Source organism: Ambystoma mexicanum, chromosome 1p, assembly GCF_040938575.1.
Source record: "Ambystoma mexicanum isolate Mex_15411 chromosome 1p, UKY_AmexF1_1, whole genome shotgun sequence".
Classification (NCBI taxonomy): domain Eukaryota; kingdom Metazoa; phylum Chordata; class Amphibia; order Caudata; family Ambystomatidae; genus Ambystoma; species Ambystoma mexicanum.
Window position 1 is genome coordinate 1,113,527,866 of NC_090921.1, and position 17,871 is coordinate 1,113,545,736.

At 43.5% G+C, this 17,871-nt stretch overlaps 1 protein-coding gene across 1 annotated transcript in view; it reads left to right on the forward strand.

Moving 5' to 3' along the window:
• The window catches only part of LOC138449053 (zinc finger protein interacting with ribonucleoprotein K-like), a 209,985-nt gene that overhangs the window by 25,241 nt on the left and 166,873 nt on the right, over positions 1-17,871 (forward strand). The window contains exon 2 of the mRNA XM_069604738.1: positions 11,576-11,702. Within this exon, the coding sequence (XP_069460839.1) occupies positions 11,576-11,702 (127 nt within the window). The remainder of the gene's footprint in view (positions 1-11,575; positions 11,703-17,871) is intronic.

Sequence of the window (17,871 nt, forward strand, 5' to 3'; positions counted from 1 at the left end):
GAGTACGACATCTTTATGTTGCAGGAAACCTGGTTAGACTGTGCCTTATTTGTGGATGGTTTCTCTATTTACCAAGTTCCTGCAAACAAAGGGCCTCGGGAAGACCATTCAAGGGGCTTATAATTGGAGTGAGACACAATATCTGCTCACATAGGGTAACTCTGTGGACCATATGGGCCAATGTGTTGGCTGTCGAACCATGGTCGGATATTCCGGACGGCAAATGTAAGATGCTCCACATAAACGTCTATGCCCCACCAGGTTTGGGTTCTATGAGCACGCTGTTTGAGCAGCTTGAGGACGCTTTCTCTGTGAATAAAAGAGTCTGTGGGGACTATTATGTACTCTTGGGAGAAGACCTTAATGCGAAATGCAAGGATGAAATATCTTGCGTCCCAAATGAAAATATGGTTAAGCAGAGTATAATGCTACAAGATGGGGGAAATGCCAGGGGCAATATGTGTGTGGTGTAAGTATGGTGGGCCCAATCACGTGAGCAAGGGGAAACCCGGGTCATGTGATGTGGGTGAAAAATAAAGAGCGGCCGGATGTTCGTCATTCCAGGACCGAGAACCAAGCAAGTGAATCCTGTGTTTCTGTGAGCGCTGAATGTGAGTGGCCTGAGTGGGCTTGCAAACGTGTCCTGACCGCCCCCCTCATAACGCGGGGTCAGGCTCTTTAACATAACAAGGTGGATTAAGTTCCTGAGATTATGGGATTTGATAATGTTGAATGGGCGGACAAAAAGTGATATCCCGAAGAAGTATACGTGGCAAGAGAACCACGGTCAATCGACAGTAGCCTACTACTTTGGAAATAATCAGTGTCTAACTGCTACCACAGAGTCAAGTTGATCTATAATGAACAAAGTGACCACAATATTTTGGCCATTACCCTTAATATCGAGAACCCCCATGTGAAGTGCCAGAAAGCTGGTGGTAAAACAACTAATCATAGTGGTAACCACATCGACTGGGCTACCAGACAAATCCAGAGTGTCGGTGAATACATTAAGGATCTCACGGATGAAACAATCGAAGGTTTATGCTCACGTGGTCATAATGAAATTGAGACATGGTTAAAGGACATAGCAGAAAAAACTGGCTCTTGAGATAGGGCACCAAACTCCAGCTGTACTTAACATGCACATAAGTTCGACAGAGCTATAAAAGAAGCAAAATGTGAGAGGCGGTGTAAGATTAGGTTGACTTGCTACGCTGAGATTTCTCCTAACGACCAACCAATTTAAAAGGACTATACTTGCTGGCTACGTAATTGTAAATGCTCAACTGTAAATTCACATTGGCAACACATGTTTTTGGTGCTCTGTAGGGGTGAACCTAGAAGTATATGGGCGGAATTATCTAAGGCCAGAGGTGGCCCTAGAGTTAAAATTCTGAATCCCATCTAAGAAGACAATTGGATGGATTACATGAAGGAGAGAGCAGGGGCACACATAGATGATGGCCCTCTTAGTCACCAACTGAAGGGGTGGCGCCTGGATATCGGGGACCAAGACATTGAAAAGGTAACACAGAGCCTTAAAGACTCAAGAGCACCCGGGCCAAATGGGCTTGGTAACGTGGTTCTGAAAGAAAACCCAGTTAGATGGGCACGCATGCTCAAACTTCTATTTGATAAAGTTTGTAGTTCACAAACTATCCCTCACTCATGGCAGCAGTCGATACTGGTCCCAGTCTACAAGAAAGGGGATTGACTTATGCCAGATAACTACTGCCTGCTGTCGATCATTGACGTTACCGGGAACATTTTTGCTATATTCACTCTGAGGGCTCTTGAAAGTTGGGCGGCAAGTATTGACCTCTTGCACTTTACCCAAACAGGGTTTCGGCCCGGTTGCAGTACAGTGCATAACTTCAGGGTCTTAGATGTGCTTATTCAGGAGCTTTGGTGGTTGGCGGGGATACCCTTTATGTCACTTTTGTAGATTTACGTGCTGCTTTTGACAGAGTCAACTGTGGGAAGCTATGGGCTAAAATGAGAACCGGGGGGTGCCCGGAATGGCTCCTTAACCTTCTCAGGGGCTTGCACCTACATACCCAAGCCTGAATTCGATTGGATGATCAGGGCAGTACGTCACATCTGGTGCAGATATGCAGAGGACTTAAGCAGGTGTGCCCCTTGGCCCCTTTTTTGTATAACTTATATATGGCAGATTTACCGAAGCATTTTGGGCTGGAACCTGGGTGCTTCCCAATGATTGGGAATTGCCCTATCCCGTGTATGTTGTACGCAGACGATTTGATCATGTTTAATTATACCCTACTGGGAGCGCGGGCTATGTTTGAAATCTTAGTAGGGTTTTCCAGAGATAATCATTTAACAATTAACCATGGGAAGGTCAAGGTCATGACCATTTCATCCAAAAGAATAAAGCATATGAGCTTTGATACCAGTATGGGTAGGATTGATTATGTGGACTCATACCCAGACCTGGGGCTTGAGGTGAGCGCCAATAGGGTCTACAAGGAAATCAAAGAGGCTAAGTGTATAAAGGCCTGGCAACTGACGGCTTTAATAAGATCCTTTTCGGCCAAAACTGAGGGAACCCTTGATGGAATTATAGCACTCTACTCGCAATGTTTTTGCCCAACTATATTGTACAGGTTGGAGTTGCTTTGAATGGGCGACTATAGGTGGCAGTTTTGAAAGGTGGATTCACAAAACCAGACAAATAAAAAAAAAAAAAAATAGGTGGCTGGACGTTCTAGAAGGCCACTTTTGGAAATGATTACTAAAATGTAGCCCCTCTATCCTGATGGAGTATCCCCGATTAGAGCTGGGGCTGTTATCCCTGAAAGGGCAATTGATTACGAGACAGGCTTTATTGCACATTAAACCCAACTCGCGCCCACAATGAAAATTACTTGCCACTCTTAGTGAGATAGAAGGTTGCTGGATGTTGCCCAGACTTCAAACGAGGGACGAGGATACAGTCTTTGAACCAATTGTTCAAAAATAAAGTGAGGAAGTGGGAATGGATAAATAATTACTTGCATTTGTCCACCTTTAAGAATTACAAGCATGCTGTAAATGTGACTCACACTTACTTTCAAACTCAAAGATACCTGAGGCAATGTCCGTGCCCAGCAATGCAGTCCTTTTATCTAAAATGACACATAAATCAACTATCGTTGTTTATGTTTTCTGGAGCCAGGCACAAAATCCCAGAAGTGGATAGGATATGCCGTATTTGCAAGGTTCCTGGGGCGCTTGAAAATGTTCTCACCCAGTGCAAAAAAAACCCTGTTACCATTAAACAGCAAACATAGCAACCTTGTCCAGCTCGGTCAATCAAGTTTTAGCCTTATGCTCCAGGGACCACCAGTCCCGGCCAGTCGCTGCCTGACTCTGATGTCCCCCCTTCTGTTTTTCACTATCCTGAGCTCCGGTTCCCGGGTGTCTGATACCCAGAATTTCCATCCCTTCTTCCATGATGGATAGGACCTTCTCCTCATTCCTCGATTTGACTTGTAATTTGGTTGGGAAGAGCCACCAGTATTTCACATTCCTCTTAGTGAGTTCCTCCTTGGCAGACTTAAAGGCCCTCCTTTAGCAAGAGTCCCCTGGGCCAAATCATCAAACAGCTGGACCTCACTGCCTCTATGCTGCACTTTCCCCTTTCTTCTGGCACCAACCATGATCTTCGTTTTATCCTTAAAATTGTGCATCTTCACTAATATGTCACTTGGGGAAGTGCCCCTGGGTCTGGTCTCTGTTTGCCCATGCAGTGCACCCTCTCTGTCTTTAGTTTTGTATCTTGTGCATTCTTTATCAGTCCAGCAAAGAGCTTGCTCATACACTCTTCTATGTCCGTCCCTTCCACTCCTTCTTTCAAGTCCTTTTATACTGATGTTATCTCTCCGTGATCGGTTTTCCAAATCCTCACATTTTTCTTCTAGCATGGTTATCCTCTCCTCCGTCCCGTATGCCTGCTGCGAGAGTTCAGGGACCTTCTCCACTACCTCTCTGAGCTTCCCTTCCATGTCAGCCATTCTGTTTCCCAAGTCATCTATATCTCTCTTGTTGGCCGCTATGGCTTGAGAGAGCTCCTCCTTAATGATCGTTGCCTCCACCTTCACTGTTTCTTTGATTTCCCCCTTAAACTTACTCAGCGCTGCGTCCAGATCCTCTTGTGAGCAACATTGTTGATTCTCCTCTACCAATGGGCACCCGGAATCGGATCGTCGGCTGCTTTGTGCCACTGTTCTGCTCCACCGGCTTATGTGCCTTCCCTTCAGTGACATGCCCTTTTCTCTTCTGTCCCATCTAGATCTGTCCTCCTCCTGTGGCCCCAATGAGTAAACCAAGTGGATCCCAATGCGCTCCCTGCCAATGCTGTGTTCTTCCCAAGGTGCCCCCTCCTCTCTTTTACAGCCCTGCGGCAAACTCCACTTCTGCCTCTGCAAGAGATGCCCCCCATGCCTCCTCAAGCACCTGGTTAGCACACTCACTCTTTCTCAATTTGCACTCCGGCGTGTATGCTGACCTTCCAGGAGGTCTCTCCCGTCTTGCTGCCAACCTGCAGTGATGCTCTTCTTATCTGGTGCCTTCTCCCTCCTCTTACCGTGCCCCACTCCGTTCCACGTGCCCCCTGCACATTTGCTATCACTCCCTCCGGCCACCTTTAGAAGTGCCTTCTGGTCTTCCCTCAACTCCTGCCTTGCCCGCTCACGGACTCACTGTGCTCCCAGCTCTCGGCTTTTCGCACCACAGCCACAGCTCCACACACCTGTCAGCTCAGCCCTCTCCATCATTACCACTCACCCAGCCTCCAGTTCAGCGCACCCTATCGTATGCTCCGCTCCGGAGTACAGCTCGCCAAGTTGGTCCTTCTTCCTCACCAATTCACTTGCCGGTTCCCTCACTGCATGATCGAGATGCCTTTACCTTCTTCCCTGCCACGCCATTAGTGGGCCACCATAACTGCCTCTCTGCTCCTCCTATGACAGTTGCTTGCCACCTTCTTGCCGAGCCTGCACTCACAAAATTAGTTTCCACTGCTCCGCTCACACTTCCTTGACTTGCGCTCCTCTCCTCCACCGATTTTCAGCTCCTGCATGGGGTTATTACATTAGTTTCACCAATTTAGGGTCGGGAGCCTTTGCCAAGCCTGTCTGCTCAGCCCGCTATCTTGGCCACGCCACCATGCAAGCATTTCTAAGCTGGTAACGCACCACAACAGTGACCACCAGCCTCAAAACGGAAACATCTGGCTCAGCTACCTGACAGACTTGCTTCTGACTGTATTTGCATAGCTGGAGCGGATGGGAAGATATCACTTCTGTTTCAAGTCCCCAGATTGTTCAACTACTGCCAAATATCTTCCATTGAATCATCTGAAAGCTGGACCGAGTCCTAGTATGCTAGCCCTCTTCGTAGAGCTTCTGTATTTAATCTTTGAAGGGACCTGTAATGTAATGAGGAACGAAAAAGCTGCTTTGATTGTGGATGACAGAAGTCCTATGATTCGGGCAAAATATGTAATGGACATAACCGGAAAACAAAGGGCCTTATTCAATTTGTGCCTTAATCAGAGCAATCTTTGATCTGGGGAGAATTAAAGTCATAAATTCCCTTGAATCTTCCCTATGATCCTCTCTACCCTCCCTTTTCCCCTTTTCCTCCCTCTTTTTCGCCCTTTTACCCCTTCCGCTTCCCTCCTCCTTCCATTCCTCACCCCTTTCCTATTCCCCCACAGATTAATTGCTCTACCTACTGTTTTATTGGTTCGATTCATGATTGTTTATTGCTTCTACTGTTATAATGTTCTATGTATTCTGTTGTTATAATGTTGAGCACTTTGGATGAAAGCGCTATATAAACAAATAAATACAAATACAAATAAAGTGGACAATTAGTAGACATCACAAATCCCAGAAATTCCAGTCTCTGGCATGGAAGAATCTCTGATTTCTTGCAGGTGAGCCCCCGTTACTAAAGCTGGGTGATTGTAAAACACAGATGGTGCATTACCAACTATTTTGAGGATGCCATTTAAAGGATAATGTCCAGATGGTGGTCGGTCAAAAGACCGAAAAAAAAATCTCGAAATACAATAATCTCGAATCCAAAATCCCGAAAAAAAAAAGTCGAATTTTTTATTTATTTAATTATATGCTTTTTTGGGGTCAGGTAAGTAAAAAAAATGGGTTAAAATAAAAAAAAAAATAGAAAAAAGGGGGGTTGGGGGGGGAACCCCCCCATTTCGAACAAAAAACGTCATTAAAAAAAAATTCGACTTTTTTTTTTTCGAGATTTTGGATTCGAGATTATTGTATTCGGGATTTTTGTTTTCGGTTTTATGACTATAAACCTGTCCAGATATATCACCTTCCGAACCCCTGGGCCTCGGGTAAGCTACCACTGGCCTCAATAATTGTAATGAAGAGCTATGGTGATGAAAGGGAGCTGTAAGAGAGGAATAAGACCTGGTACAGCCAGCCTTTGAAACTGCAAAAATCTCCTGTGAGGAGGAAAAACTGGAACCATTAGATATGCATATTTAAATCCAACATGACCAACCAACCCCATGGCCTCAATATGTCTTGTAACACTGAGATAATCTCCATCTTGAAATGTCTGTAAATCAGAAACCTCTTGAGGTTGATAACTGGCCAATAACCCATGTCCTCCTTCGGAACTGGAAAAAGATTACTGACAAACCCATGAAGTAACCTGAGAGCCAAATATATTGCTTTCTTTTTCAGCATTCCATTAATTTCCTGGTCTAGAAGAATACTCTTGTCTTCGCTGGACAAGATAGGTTTCTTTGGAATTTTCTGTACAAGTTAGGAAACAAAATTGACCTTGAAACCCTCTCCTGTCTTGAGAAACACAGGTCTTGAGAAAAGTGTAAATGCAGAACAGGCAGCTGGCATGCGGCAAGGACCCACAGGTAAGTAAGAATTAGGAGGAAAAAAGGATCTGTTTCAAGGAAGCACCGGTAAGGAGCAGCTGGAGTGGGTCTGTAGCATGGTGAAGAGCTCTGTAGACTGGAGCCAGCGCATCTTGTAAAAAGTGAAAAAAGTGAGTGCTCTCTCTTGCAGGCCCTATGAGTCCACCTGGACAGAAGAATGTAAGTGGCACTACGGTCTTGGCGTCGCTCTTTGGCCTGCTCACCAGAGTGTGCGCATGACACACACCTCACACATTGTTCAATTAAAATCCTTGACTCTACTTTTGTGCTCAGCAAACCAAACTACTGCACAAGCCTACTTCTTGGTCTACCCCCCTAGTTTTTGCTCCTCTCAACAAAGTCCCCAACTTTACAACATACACCCTCTTCAACATCCCCAGGTCCTCCCCAACCTCTACTACTGTCACCATGCTGGATGTCTCTGCATGCAAAATCAATCTTTGAATTCCTGCTACTCATCTATAAATCCATCAATGGTCTTGGTCCCTACTACTTCACTGAAGGCATCTCACTGTACTCTTCGTCTCAAATGCTCTGCTCCTCGACTATCCCCCACCCCTTGTGCCTTCTCCCGATTTCTCTTCTTTTGCCTACTTGCCTCACGCCACTTGAATCTCCCCTACTCCGGCCACAGAGCTATTCAATCTCCTCCAACCTTCTATACAAACGAACCGCCCGATACATCTTTCCTGAATTCTGTCCTCCGGTTACTCTATGTAATTTGTAAATACTGCCCTCATAGTTTTCATGTTAAAAATATTGTAATGCTCTCCAGTCCTTGTCACTGTTTTATGTTCATATTTCTACCCCTTCACCACCCGGTATACGTCAATCAGTACAACAGTGCTGTAGGTAAAGGCACCCTACCCTAGTATTGCTTTTGCTCTATGCTATTTCCGACTCTGTAAGTAATTTCTGTTCGAAATGACAACCTGTTCTTAAATAAATACACATTCAACATAGTGACCAAGATCCTTGACAAGGTGTCTCCAAATAAGAACGCCCCCAAGACACCCTTGATCTCGGGCTATGCCAGACCAGACAACCTGGGACTTATCTTGTGCAAAACTCCCTTGCGTCACTCATGTGCAATGGATACACTGACATCAGCTGAAAAAACAAATGGCTATCTGCCCAGTTACTGATACTCTTTACCCAATTACTTGGCCTCTTGTGTGAGGTCTAAAATTTGACTGGGGCCTTGAAACATTAAGGGGTCTGTCCTGAAATGAGGTCCAATACATGTTCATCCATTTAGAGAGATCCCTACCATATAGATTAACAGGTATTTATTTTAGGAACCAAAATCTATTTGCTGTCGCTTTCAAGGTAATGTTGTTGTGAGGACATTCGGTCTTCAACTTTCTATGACCCGTTGGATCTAACATTTGCTTCAAAAAGGTATTTGCATACTTAGCTACCTTCCCCAAAGGCCCCCATTCTTTAGAGTTAGGGTGAGAGATGGGCGACAGATAAGACATAGAATTTCCTCTGAAATACTGGAGAGCCTATTGTCCTGACGCTTCCACTTTTAAAGCCCTATGATGAATCTGGACAAATTCGTTCCTTCAACCCAGACGGGAGCCACCCCCTTTGAGGTTAGGGAGGTGAGCCTGCTAAGCAAGACCTTCCCTCTGGGTCTGGGGTAATGGGACTTCACTGGGAGTGACTGCCCTCATGGGGACAAGGACTCTCATTCAAATAAGGAACTCCCAGTCCATACCACATTATCTGGAAAAGACTTTGGTATCTCCTGTTGTGACTATAATCAACAAAGTTCCTTCTTTCACTCTATTGGCTTCAGGTAATGCTGAATGCCGCCTGAATGCCATGATCAAGGAAGACGGACACAATTATATTTATTCACATGACGTGCATAAGAAGAGAGACTCCTGCAAAGAGAGGAGAGTAACCGCGACGCAGAGGCGAGCCTTTGAAGCAACGACGTCCTGGAGGGGTGGAGCCACATTGAGCCGTGAAATGAGATTTTGCTTGAGTGAGGTGAGACCCGCTAGCTAGTGTCTAAACAGCGGGTGCGTTGACCGAGCAAGAAGCTCTGATCAGGGGAAGACATATGGCGTGAAGACAACCGTTTTCAGTGGTGTGGCGACCACTGAATAGCAATGGTGGGCTTGGTGACCATCAACCAACGGCGAGACCAGAGACAGGAAATGGAACTGGGTCAGCGAGCTCCACCAGGCAATCACCTTTTCCGTCGAGAGAAGTACCAATGGGGAAGCAAGGCCAATGGTTGTGCTGAAAACAACGCCTGTACAAGAAAAGGAGAGACTGGAACGGGCCCACGGACCAGCTGAGGCACCGTGGGAGAGATCCAAATGATGAATATGAAGGCTGGAATAGCTGCCAAGAGCATGAGAAATTAAGAGAAGTTAACAGGGAGGCGGCCCCCCTGAAACAGAGTGAAAGAGATGTGGGTGCTGTATGCCAAGACTGGGAAAGCCAACAAAGCTACTAAAGACGGACGGAAATACTGTGATTGAAAACCAAGACACCTAGCAAAGAGACACAGGACTTTGGGGAGCCCCAGTACCATGGAGGTGGGAGAAAGAGAAAAGGCCTCATGGCAAGTTTGCCGGTCCGAAAATAAGGGTGCGGAAAGCGCGCTGGCACCTTTGTTTCTGGACCGGAAAACTATGGGTTTGCTTTCTGAAGTAGCTGTGTCCGACAGGTCTGACCGTGCCGGGCGCAGCGGTCACTGTAAGCAAAGCTGGCATGGAAGTACCGGCCCGTTAACAAGGGTGCCGGTGCTTCACTGTCCCCATTCCTATTGAGTCCTTTGATTTACAAATTTACCGGTGCATGAGTTCCCCGCCACCCGACTCGTAATGAGCCGGTGGCACTGAGAAGTCAGGCACCAGTAAATAATTACCGGTACGGCAGCAACACGCCGGTAGCACCGGCAGGGTCACCGCCAGGCCCGTAATGAGGCCCCAAGTGTCTTTTAAGTAATCTTGGAGGAAATTGGACATTTGAAGGAAAACCTGAGAAAAGAAAAGTAAGAAACAATTTTCTTTGTCAAGTGGAAAGCGAAGCACATACAGCAGATTATTGTAATTTTAACCAAGAAACTCTGTACGAAGATTGTGAAGACTATACCATTATATTCTAAAGGAACTTTTACACTGAGAACAAGTCAATTACGAGCTGGGACAGGCAGACGTCCATGCTGAGGCTAAGGTGTAAGCCTCCCCTTTTCCTTTTATTTAGGTGTTTCATTAAGTGGTAGGGCCAGTTAGTTGGTTAGGATTCGGACAGAAGACTTTTCACATTGCACCTACACCCTTAGCTTTAGTCTTGCTACGTATGGATTTTCCCTCATAGCGATAATGCTAGTTAGGTATTATTATTTTTATTTAAATAAACATTTTTAACCATAACCCATTGTAGTCTGAGTCCTTCTTCTGGTTCACTATAGCCCCTTAACCCAAACCTGCCAAAGCAGTCTCTATATCATTGTGCTCATGAATATCCTTGCCATCATTATCTGGAAAAAGTGTCAAGAAAGAAAAAAGGTCCTTGTCATCATAATCATCATTAGTATTACAAGTTAACTCTCCGGGTGGTGAAAGTATGGCCATGTATCTAGCCTTCTTGGCCTTTTTCTGATCCTCCCCCTGGCAAGAGGGTCAGATTAGTGTATGTTGCACATCACCTTATGTCTGTCTTGGCACCTTCATGGTTCAAGGGTGTTAGGATCTAGGAACGGCAAAAAAGACGCCTATTTGCGTAAGTTGCTTCCTTTATCATGGAGGTTTTTAGTTATAGGAGCAGAGCCCACGCTGCCTTTACAACACTTTCTACTCTCTGAGTAACAGTCTGGTCTCTAGGAGGAATATGCCTTCTGGTCTAAGCTCTCTTTATGGTAGAAACCACAGCTTTAATTAACAAGGTTATGGCAGATGAAAGATATTTGTTCATAGACTGAACATCAGAGGAATCCATAAAGGTCAAGAGCTTTCTCTTGTTGGCCCTCTTGAACCTCCCCATCCTCCACGGTAGGGTTGTTGTTCTGGTGGAGCCTGCATTTTTAAAGGTTCTCTTCTCTAATGCATGCGTTGTCCATGTTGTGCATCAGAAGGTGTTTACAATTCATGGAAAGCCTACTCCCCAATGCTGCACTGTACTCTCAATGTAACAATAAGAGATTTGAAGAAAATCAATTGCCCAATGTCTTCTGCACTTCGGCTATTCAAGTTCCTCCAATAAGTGACTAAAAGCACCACCATCAATCCTTGATTAAGAGATTGTTCAATAAAGCTAATATTCAAATATAAATCCAAATCTTTTCAAATGAAACCAAGAGGCTAAAATAATGAACTAATGATCTGGAGAAGCCAGTAGTAAGAAAGGAGGAAGTAGACTGTGTGAAAATCAACTTAAGGAGGAAAGACTTAATTATGGGGAGAGTCATGTCGTGCAACAGGGAATTATGAGATGGTGATTTATAAAGCCACTCAAGGAATTCTTAATCATATTTTTATTGCTGTTTAAAAATAATAGAAGAGCTTTGTGCATAATAGGAAGCCTCCATGCGATGACCTAGAAAATACAGTTTTTGCTGTCTGGTTGCCATGTACTAATGTTATATTTGCCATGTACACCTTTCTGTTCCAGGGACCAGTTACGTTTCTTGATGTTGCGGCTTCTTTCTCTGAAGAGGAGTGGAAGCTTTTACATGAGTGGCAGAAGGAACTTTATGAGAATGTGATGAAGGCAATTCACCAAGCCTTGGCCTCGCTGGGTAAGATTATGTTGCACATAATTTCGAATTGTTGAATGTTTAGCATGTTATCATTCCAAGGCTAACATAATATGCATATAATTAATTAGGTTGTAGCACAGGCCATAGCCGTCTCTACTGGGAAGGAGAGACCCACCGTCTGAGTTAATAGATAGGAACGAAACCGAGGCCTGTAACAAGGGCAAGTGGAGCCTTTACCACCAGGTACAGCACATCAATGCAGGCGTTATTGGCATTAGCACCTGTGTGCTTGTTAGGTAGATTTTTCATTTTTTATGCCAAATCTCCTTCACCTGTGAGACCCACAGCAGACTGGTGTTTTTTATGTCTATGTTCCTGGGTGAGTCTGAACCTTTTCCCCCCACTATCCCCCTTCTTTTACTCTGACTATGGGAGTCATTTTTGTGTCTCTCCATACTTTATTGTGTGGAGTCATGCTTTCCTCCAACTCTTAGGGAATCTAGGGCATCTGCAAAACACTATTGCAGTGCACCGAAGGTGCAGTGTTGCTGGGGAGCCCCTTGGGCTTCCCTTTTTATTTTATTTGTATTTCCCTTTTAAGAACATATGTTCCCAAGGGTAGGGGGATACTTTTCATCCTTTCAATATTTTCTATTGTGAGATCAGCCCATGCCACCTCATGTAAAGTGCTGAGGGGTTACAATGTATCCCCTTTCTCGCAGCTTCTGTAACATTTCTATACAGTGACAAGCATGCCTGAATGACTGGTGGCAGTGGACATGTCCTACCGACTTTTGTGTAATTTTTACTCGCAGCTGCGGTCACAGCTGCGGTAATGCACAGAAGGGTCGCCATTGGCCCAAAATGGTGACTTATCTTTATTTGCCATTTCTTAGTGGCTTGTCCTTTCTTTGTCCTTCGTCAGCCTTGCAAGGTGGGGGAGGTCCCTCTCATACTTGTGTCTTCGGTGGGAATCCTTAGGAAAGCCTGTGAAGTTGCCAGTGTGTCTTTGAGTGAAGTATAATCTGGGTGCTTCGCATTTTTTTGTTACCAGGGGCCCTGTCTCTTAAGGGAAGAGACAATCCAACTAATATACAGTGGAGAGGGGCTACCCCGCCCTTCCTCAGGTAAGTAGATGGACTCAAGCTACGGAAATTACTGATATTTACCACTTATCAGCACACATGGGCAGAAAAAGAAAAACTATTTATTAATACAAAACAATGTTTCTCCATATCAAAACATGTATACATAATTCATCACAAAAAATTAATCACAAAAAAAGACATGCACATCAATCAATGTTTGTACATAAACAGCCACTGGAGACGGCTGTATAAAACATTCACCTATTACATGAGCAAACCAATTACTGCACATGATTCCCACATCTAAGTGAGGTCTATACAAGTGTGACACATATTCCACCATCAATGTTGATATGTTGTGTTTCTGGCTAGAGGCAGGGCTGTGTCTTTCATCAGCTCACAAATTTATTGATCCCGACAAGCCTTCCTCAGGACACCCAACTCAAAATCGATGCAGATAGGATTCCCCACTTTTGAAGAACACCTCCAGTTAATTACTGAAACATAAACATAACCCATTGTTTTAAAACCCTGACCATAGGAGGTTAAACTATATTTGAAACCCACTCCCATAACTGTAGCTAGCCAACAACCTTCTATTTCTTCTATCTGTCTTGGGCAAGTCACTTCTTAACACAACACCAATTTTGTGTATTCATTCGTTCCTTTCTAAAAATGAAAAATGAGCTATTATTCTCTCACTAATATGGTTATTACTAAACCAGCAGCGTGGTGTAAATTCTGAATAATGACCTTGCTATTGGTGGTATCTAGTAGCGAGATCCACTACTATCCAGATTCTTTCCAACCGGCAATAGAACTGTTCCATTGAAACCTAACCGAAGAGCCCACCCCAAGGCAGCCAAAACATTGGGGTCAGGCAGAATGCTAACAAATGGTGATGGTGAGTCGGGCTCTCCTAATTTCCAAATCGGTTACATTAATTCTATTGATGTGATGTTGTAAACTTGGGGTGCAAACCCACTGAAAAAGGTGCCTCCGCGATGCGGCGCCTAAAAAACCATACAAAAACAGACCTTGGCCGGGTGGCCAGCGGTGTGGGCTGCACACCCTTAACCCACTATACAGTGGTATAATTCAAAAATAATGGTAAAGAATATTCTCGAATTGCGTCTTTCTTTCCGAATGCTCTTTAATTCATCAACCTTCATACGTTTTCTTCAAATCAAATTTTCATGACAGAATTCATCACATAAATGGCCTATGCATTTCGGGTATGAACCCTTCCTCAGGGCCTGTGATTACACCTTTTCCTAAGGTATTAAATTTCAACTATCATAGCATAATTAACATTGCATCACAAAATCAAACAGAAAAATCATCAGTTCCCAAAACATCAATGAAACATTCACATATCAATGTATTCATACATATATTGACCAGATCGTCAAAAGAAATAAATTAAAACACAATAGCGTTAGTACATTACCCCATTTTCATATTGGTGATGTAGGTTCCATGAATCATGTCGAGATTACCTAGATTGAGACACCATAAAAAACAAATAATGAAAACTAACAAAAGAACAATAATCAGTGTGATGGTCATGGTGTAAACCTCCTTATCCATAACAAAACCTTCCTTTCAGACAGGTTTGCCACGCCGAATCCACTAACCTTAAAAAAATGCGAGTGTTCAAAAATGACTTGCACGTCACCCGCGGATTCGTCCGTGGGGGGGATATCTATTCTGCAGTGGTCTCTGTAACGAGATCGACCGCATATTTATGAGTAAATCCACACTCCCAACTTAATTCAGAAAAACAAGCATCTGGTTGCATAAATATAAACTTACATCAGTCATAGCAACGCTATATTTCACTAGACCAGAAACGGTCTGACTGTGTGCCTTCCACTTCCACCAGCGGTCATATCCGCGGGATACCAACACGTACAACAACGGTCTCTGCAAAGAGATCGAACGTGTGTCACTAGGTACAATTCACTCTATCTTTCAAAAGCCTTAATTACTAATAGCATGCGCTTACTTACTGGAAATCAAAAATCGCCATTATCCGCCGGAGCTCTACGCTCGCACACGCTCACTCTGCATTATCTTGTGAGAAAATGTTGTGGCTGCAACCTGTCGCCTAGGCAACCGTTGCTTTATATGTAGCGGCCATCTTGGAATGGGATTACTCACTAGCTCAATTCATGCCTGTTTAGCAACCATATTGAAATGGTGCATTGCTAAATAGAACCTTATACTTTCACAAACAGAAATCCTCTGTGATGTTTACATCAATCGTTACCAATTACTTCAAATTATGCCTAATCATAACCAGAAAAAGTAATGATCAGTATAAAAAATAGAAATGATAATAATAATAAAAAAATTAAAAAATTAAAAAAGTGTGAAAATGTAAAAAAGTAATAAAAAAATAAAACAAACATAACATTGTGAAAATTAGAGAGGCAACATCAAACAACAAATTCAAAGTAAATGAAACGTAATAAATAAATAAATAAATAAACTAAAAAACCTGACAAAATTGGTTAAAAGTAAAAAAATAGATGCAAATCAAATTCAATATGCATCTAATACGCATCAGATCAAAATATATGTGTTTCACATTATCATGTCATTCCATATTAAAGCACAAATTCACAGAAAACAACTCAGATCCAACTCCTCGTTCATTCCATCTGGAGTAATAGACCCCATTTTTTTCTATCCATTGTGCCTCTTTTTGGGCTCTCAGTTTCTTCATGTTCATGTTTTGGCCTTTGGTTGGTATCACTTCCAAAACTGAAAATTTCAGTTGAGCGACAGTGTGTCCATTATCATGAAAATGTCTCGCTACTGATGATGTTCTGTTATTGAGTCTAATACATGATTTGTGTTCATTAATACAAACTCGTACTTTGCGTGCGGTCTCCCCCACATAATACTGGGCACAAGGACACTTAATAGCATATATGACATTCTCCGACAAGCATGTTGCATGACTTCTCAACTTGATCTGCTCTCCTGTTCGAGGGTGGGATAAAAATGGTCCTTTCATTACGTTGTTGCAGTTCCCACAACTCATGCAAGGGTAGGTACCCGGATGCTTATCCGGCGTTCTCTGTTTATCTCTTTGCTTCCCATGTGTGTCTACTAGCAGATTCCTTAGGTTATTGCTTTTCTGGTATGCGAAAACAGGAGGATTCACAAACAACTCTTTGGTTCTATTGTCATTGTGTAACACACTCCATCTTTTAAGGATGCTATCCTTAATTTGTCTACTCTGTGTAGAATACTTCGTGACAAATACCAAGCCTGGACCCTCCATTTTATGTTTGGTAATTAACAATTGTGCTCGGTCACGTATGTCTGTTTTTTCTTTCGCTCTTTGAAGATCCTCATCTGGATACCCTCTTTCCTTAAGTTTCTTATGTAACTTATTCAGCTCAATTTCACATTCCACTGGATCACTTACGATTCTTTTAATGCGCAACATTTGCCCTAAGGGTAAATTCTGCAGGATGCTCGGTGGGTGGAAACTCATCCTGTGAAGCAAATTATTTCTGTCTGTGGGTTTGGTGTATACTGTCGTAGAAATCTTCAAATCTGTGATGATGATCTGTACGTCCAAATAATGGACATTCGGATTGCCTACTTCCATTGTAAACTGCAATCGATTGTCAATGTTGTTAAAAAATATTAGAAAAAGATCAAGCTCTTCCCTGCTCCCTGACCATACTCCAAAAACGTCATCTATGTAACGTATCCACTTCTTCAGTTTGTTACTCCATTGTGGGTTACTGATGATGTGAGTAGTTTTGAAATCAAACATAAAGCTATTAGCATACACTGGTGCCATGGTAGCTCCCATGGCAGTGCCAGAGAATTGATTGTAATATGTCCATATACAATATTACAGTGCCAGAGAATTGATTGTAATATGTCCATATACAATATGGAATAGCTGTCTGCTTACTCTCAAAGTCATTCTTCTGCATCGTACCACACAATGTCCATCGGTTCTTCTTGTTAATTCTTTGGGCATACCTAGGCAAATTCCCCCTTTTCTCCACAAGAAAAACAGGTTGGTGGGGCGGATGAAAGGGTCTTTCCTCGACTGCCGCTAGCTTCACCTATCCCAGAAGGTATTACACTGGGAAATAGGTTTTCTGAGTGCCTCTTCTCTCAGCTTCATCAGTACGGTGGGTGGGGTCTCTAGCTTTGAATGGAAGGACCACATGAACTAGCGATTCAGTCTCCCTGCTATGGTCTTGAGCCTTCAGCGCGTGGTGTTTAAGGGACTGAGAGGCTTTAGAGGGCACTTGGCAACCTGGCTAGAGCCTGGGTGCCCCTATAGGAACACACGTCTGTGCTTTGTAAATAAAAAGAATCTTTCTGGAGGGTTCTTGTACATTCTCATTTTGTACTAGCATTGCCCTATTCAGAAGTGGCATAACTATAGTGTTAGAAATACAACAGCCTTACTGAAATGCTCTAGTACAACCAATTAGAAATATAGCATTGTATTTATTTTTTATTATATTTGTTTATAAAATGTGCCCATACTTTCTATGTACATATCAGAACTGCCTTCTTAAAAGTATAGCATCCCTATTGAAAGGTGCCCATACTGTGTAATTGAAAGTATCACGATCCTAATGAGATGTCCAGGTACTTACACATGGCAAGTATGACAGCTGCATCGTGAAAGCACACACAATCCCATCTATTCCGTGCCCTGTAAGCCGCAACTACAAAAATGTCTACTTACTGTGTTTACAGCACCGCAACATATCATTCTCAGTTTCACACTACATCAGCGTGAAATCTGTTAGTAGGTGTGCTTGGGGGTATGCTAGATATCCCTGGCCACATGTTGTCAAGACCTTCCATGTGGTTATGGTACTCACGTATATGGTGAAACCTGGTTACATGGTGGCATGTGGTGGGAGCACCTGAATATAACAAGCGGTCACTGAGCCTGTACTGGCCCTAGCTGATCTCTGAGCCAGTGCCAGGACATGCCATTTCTCATCCTGCACCTGTGTCCACACTTCTGTTCTCAAGGCCGCAGTGCCATTTATGATGTATCCTACAGACTACTCACTAATTCTCTGCCTAAACTCTCCTCCCCGGTGGCCAGGGATAGGCAT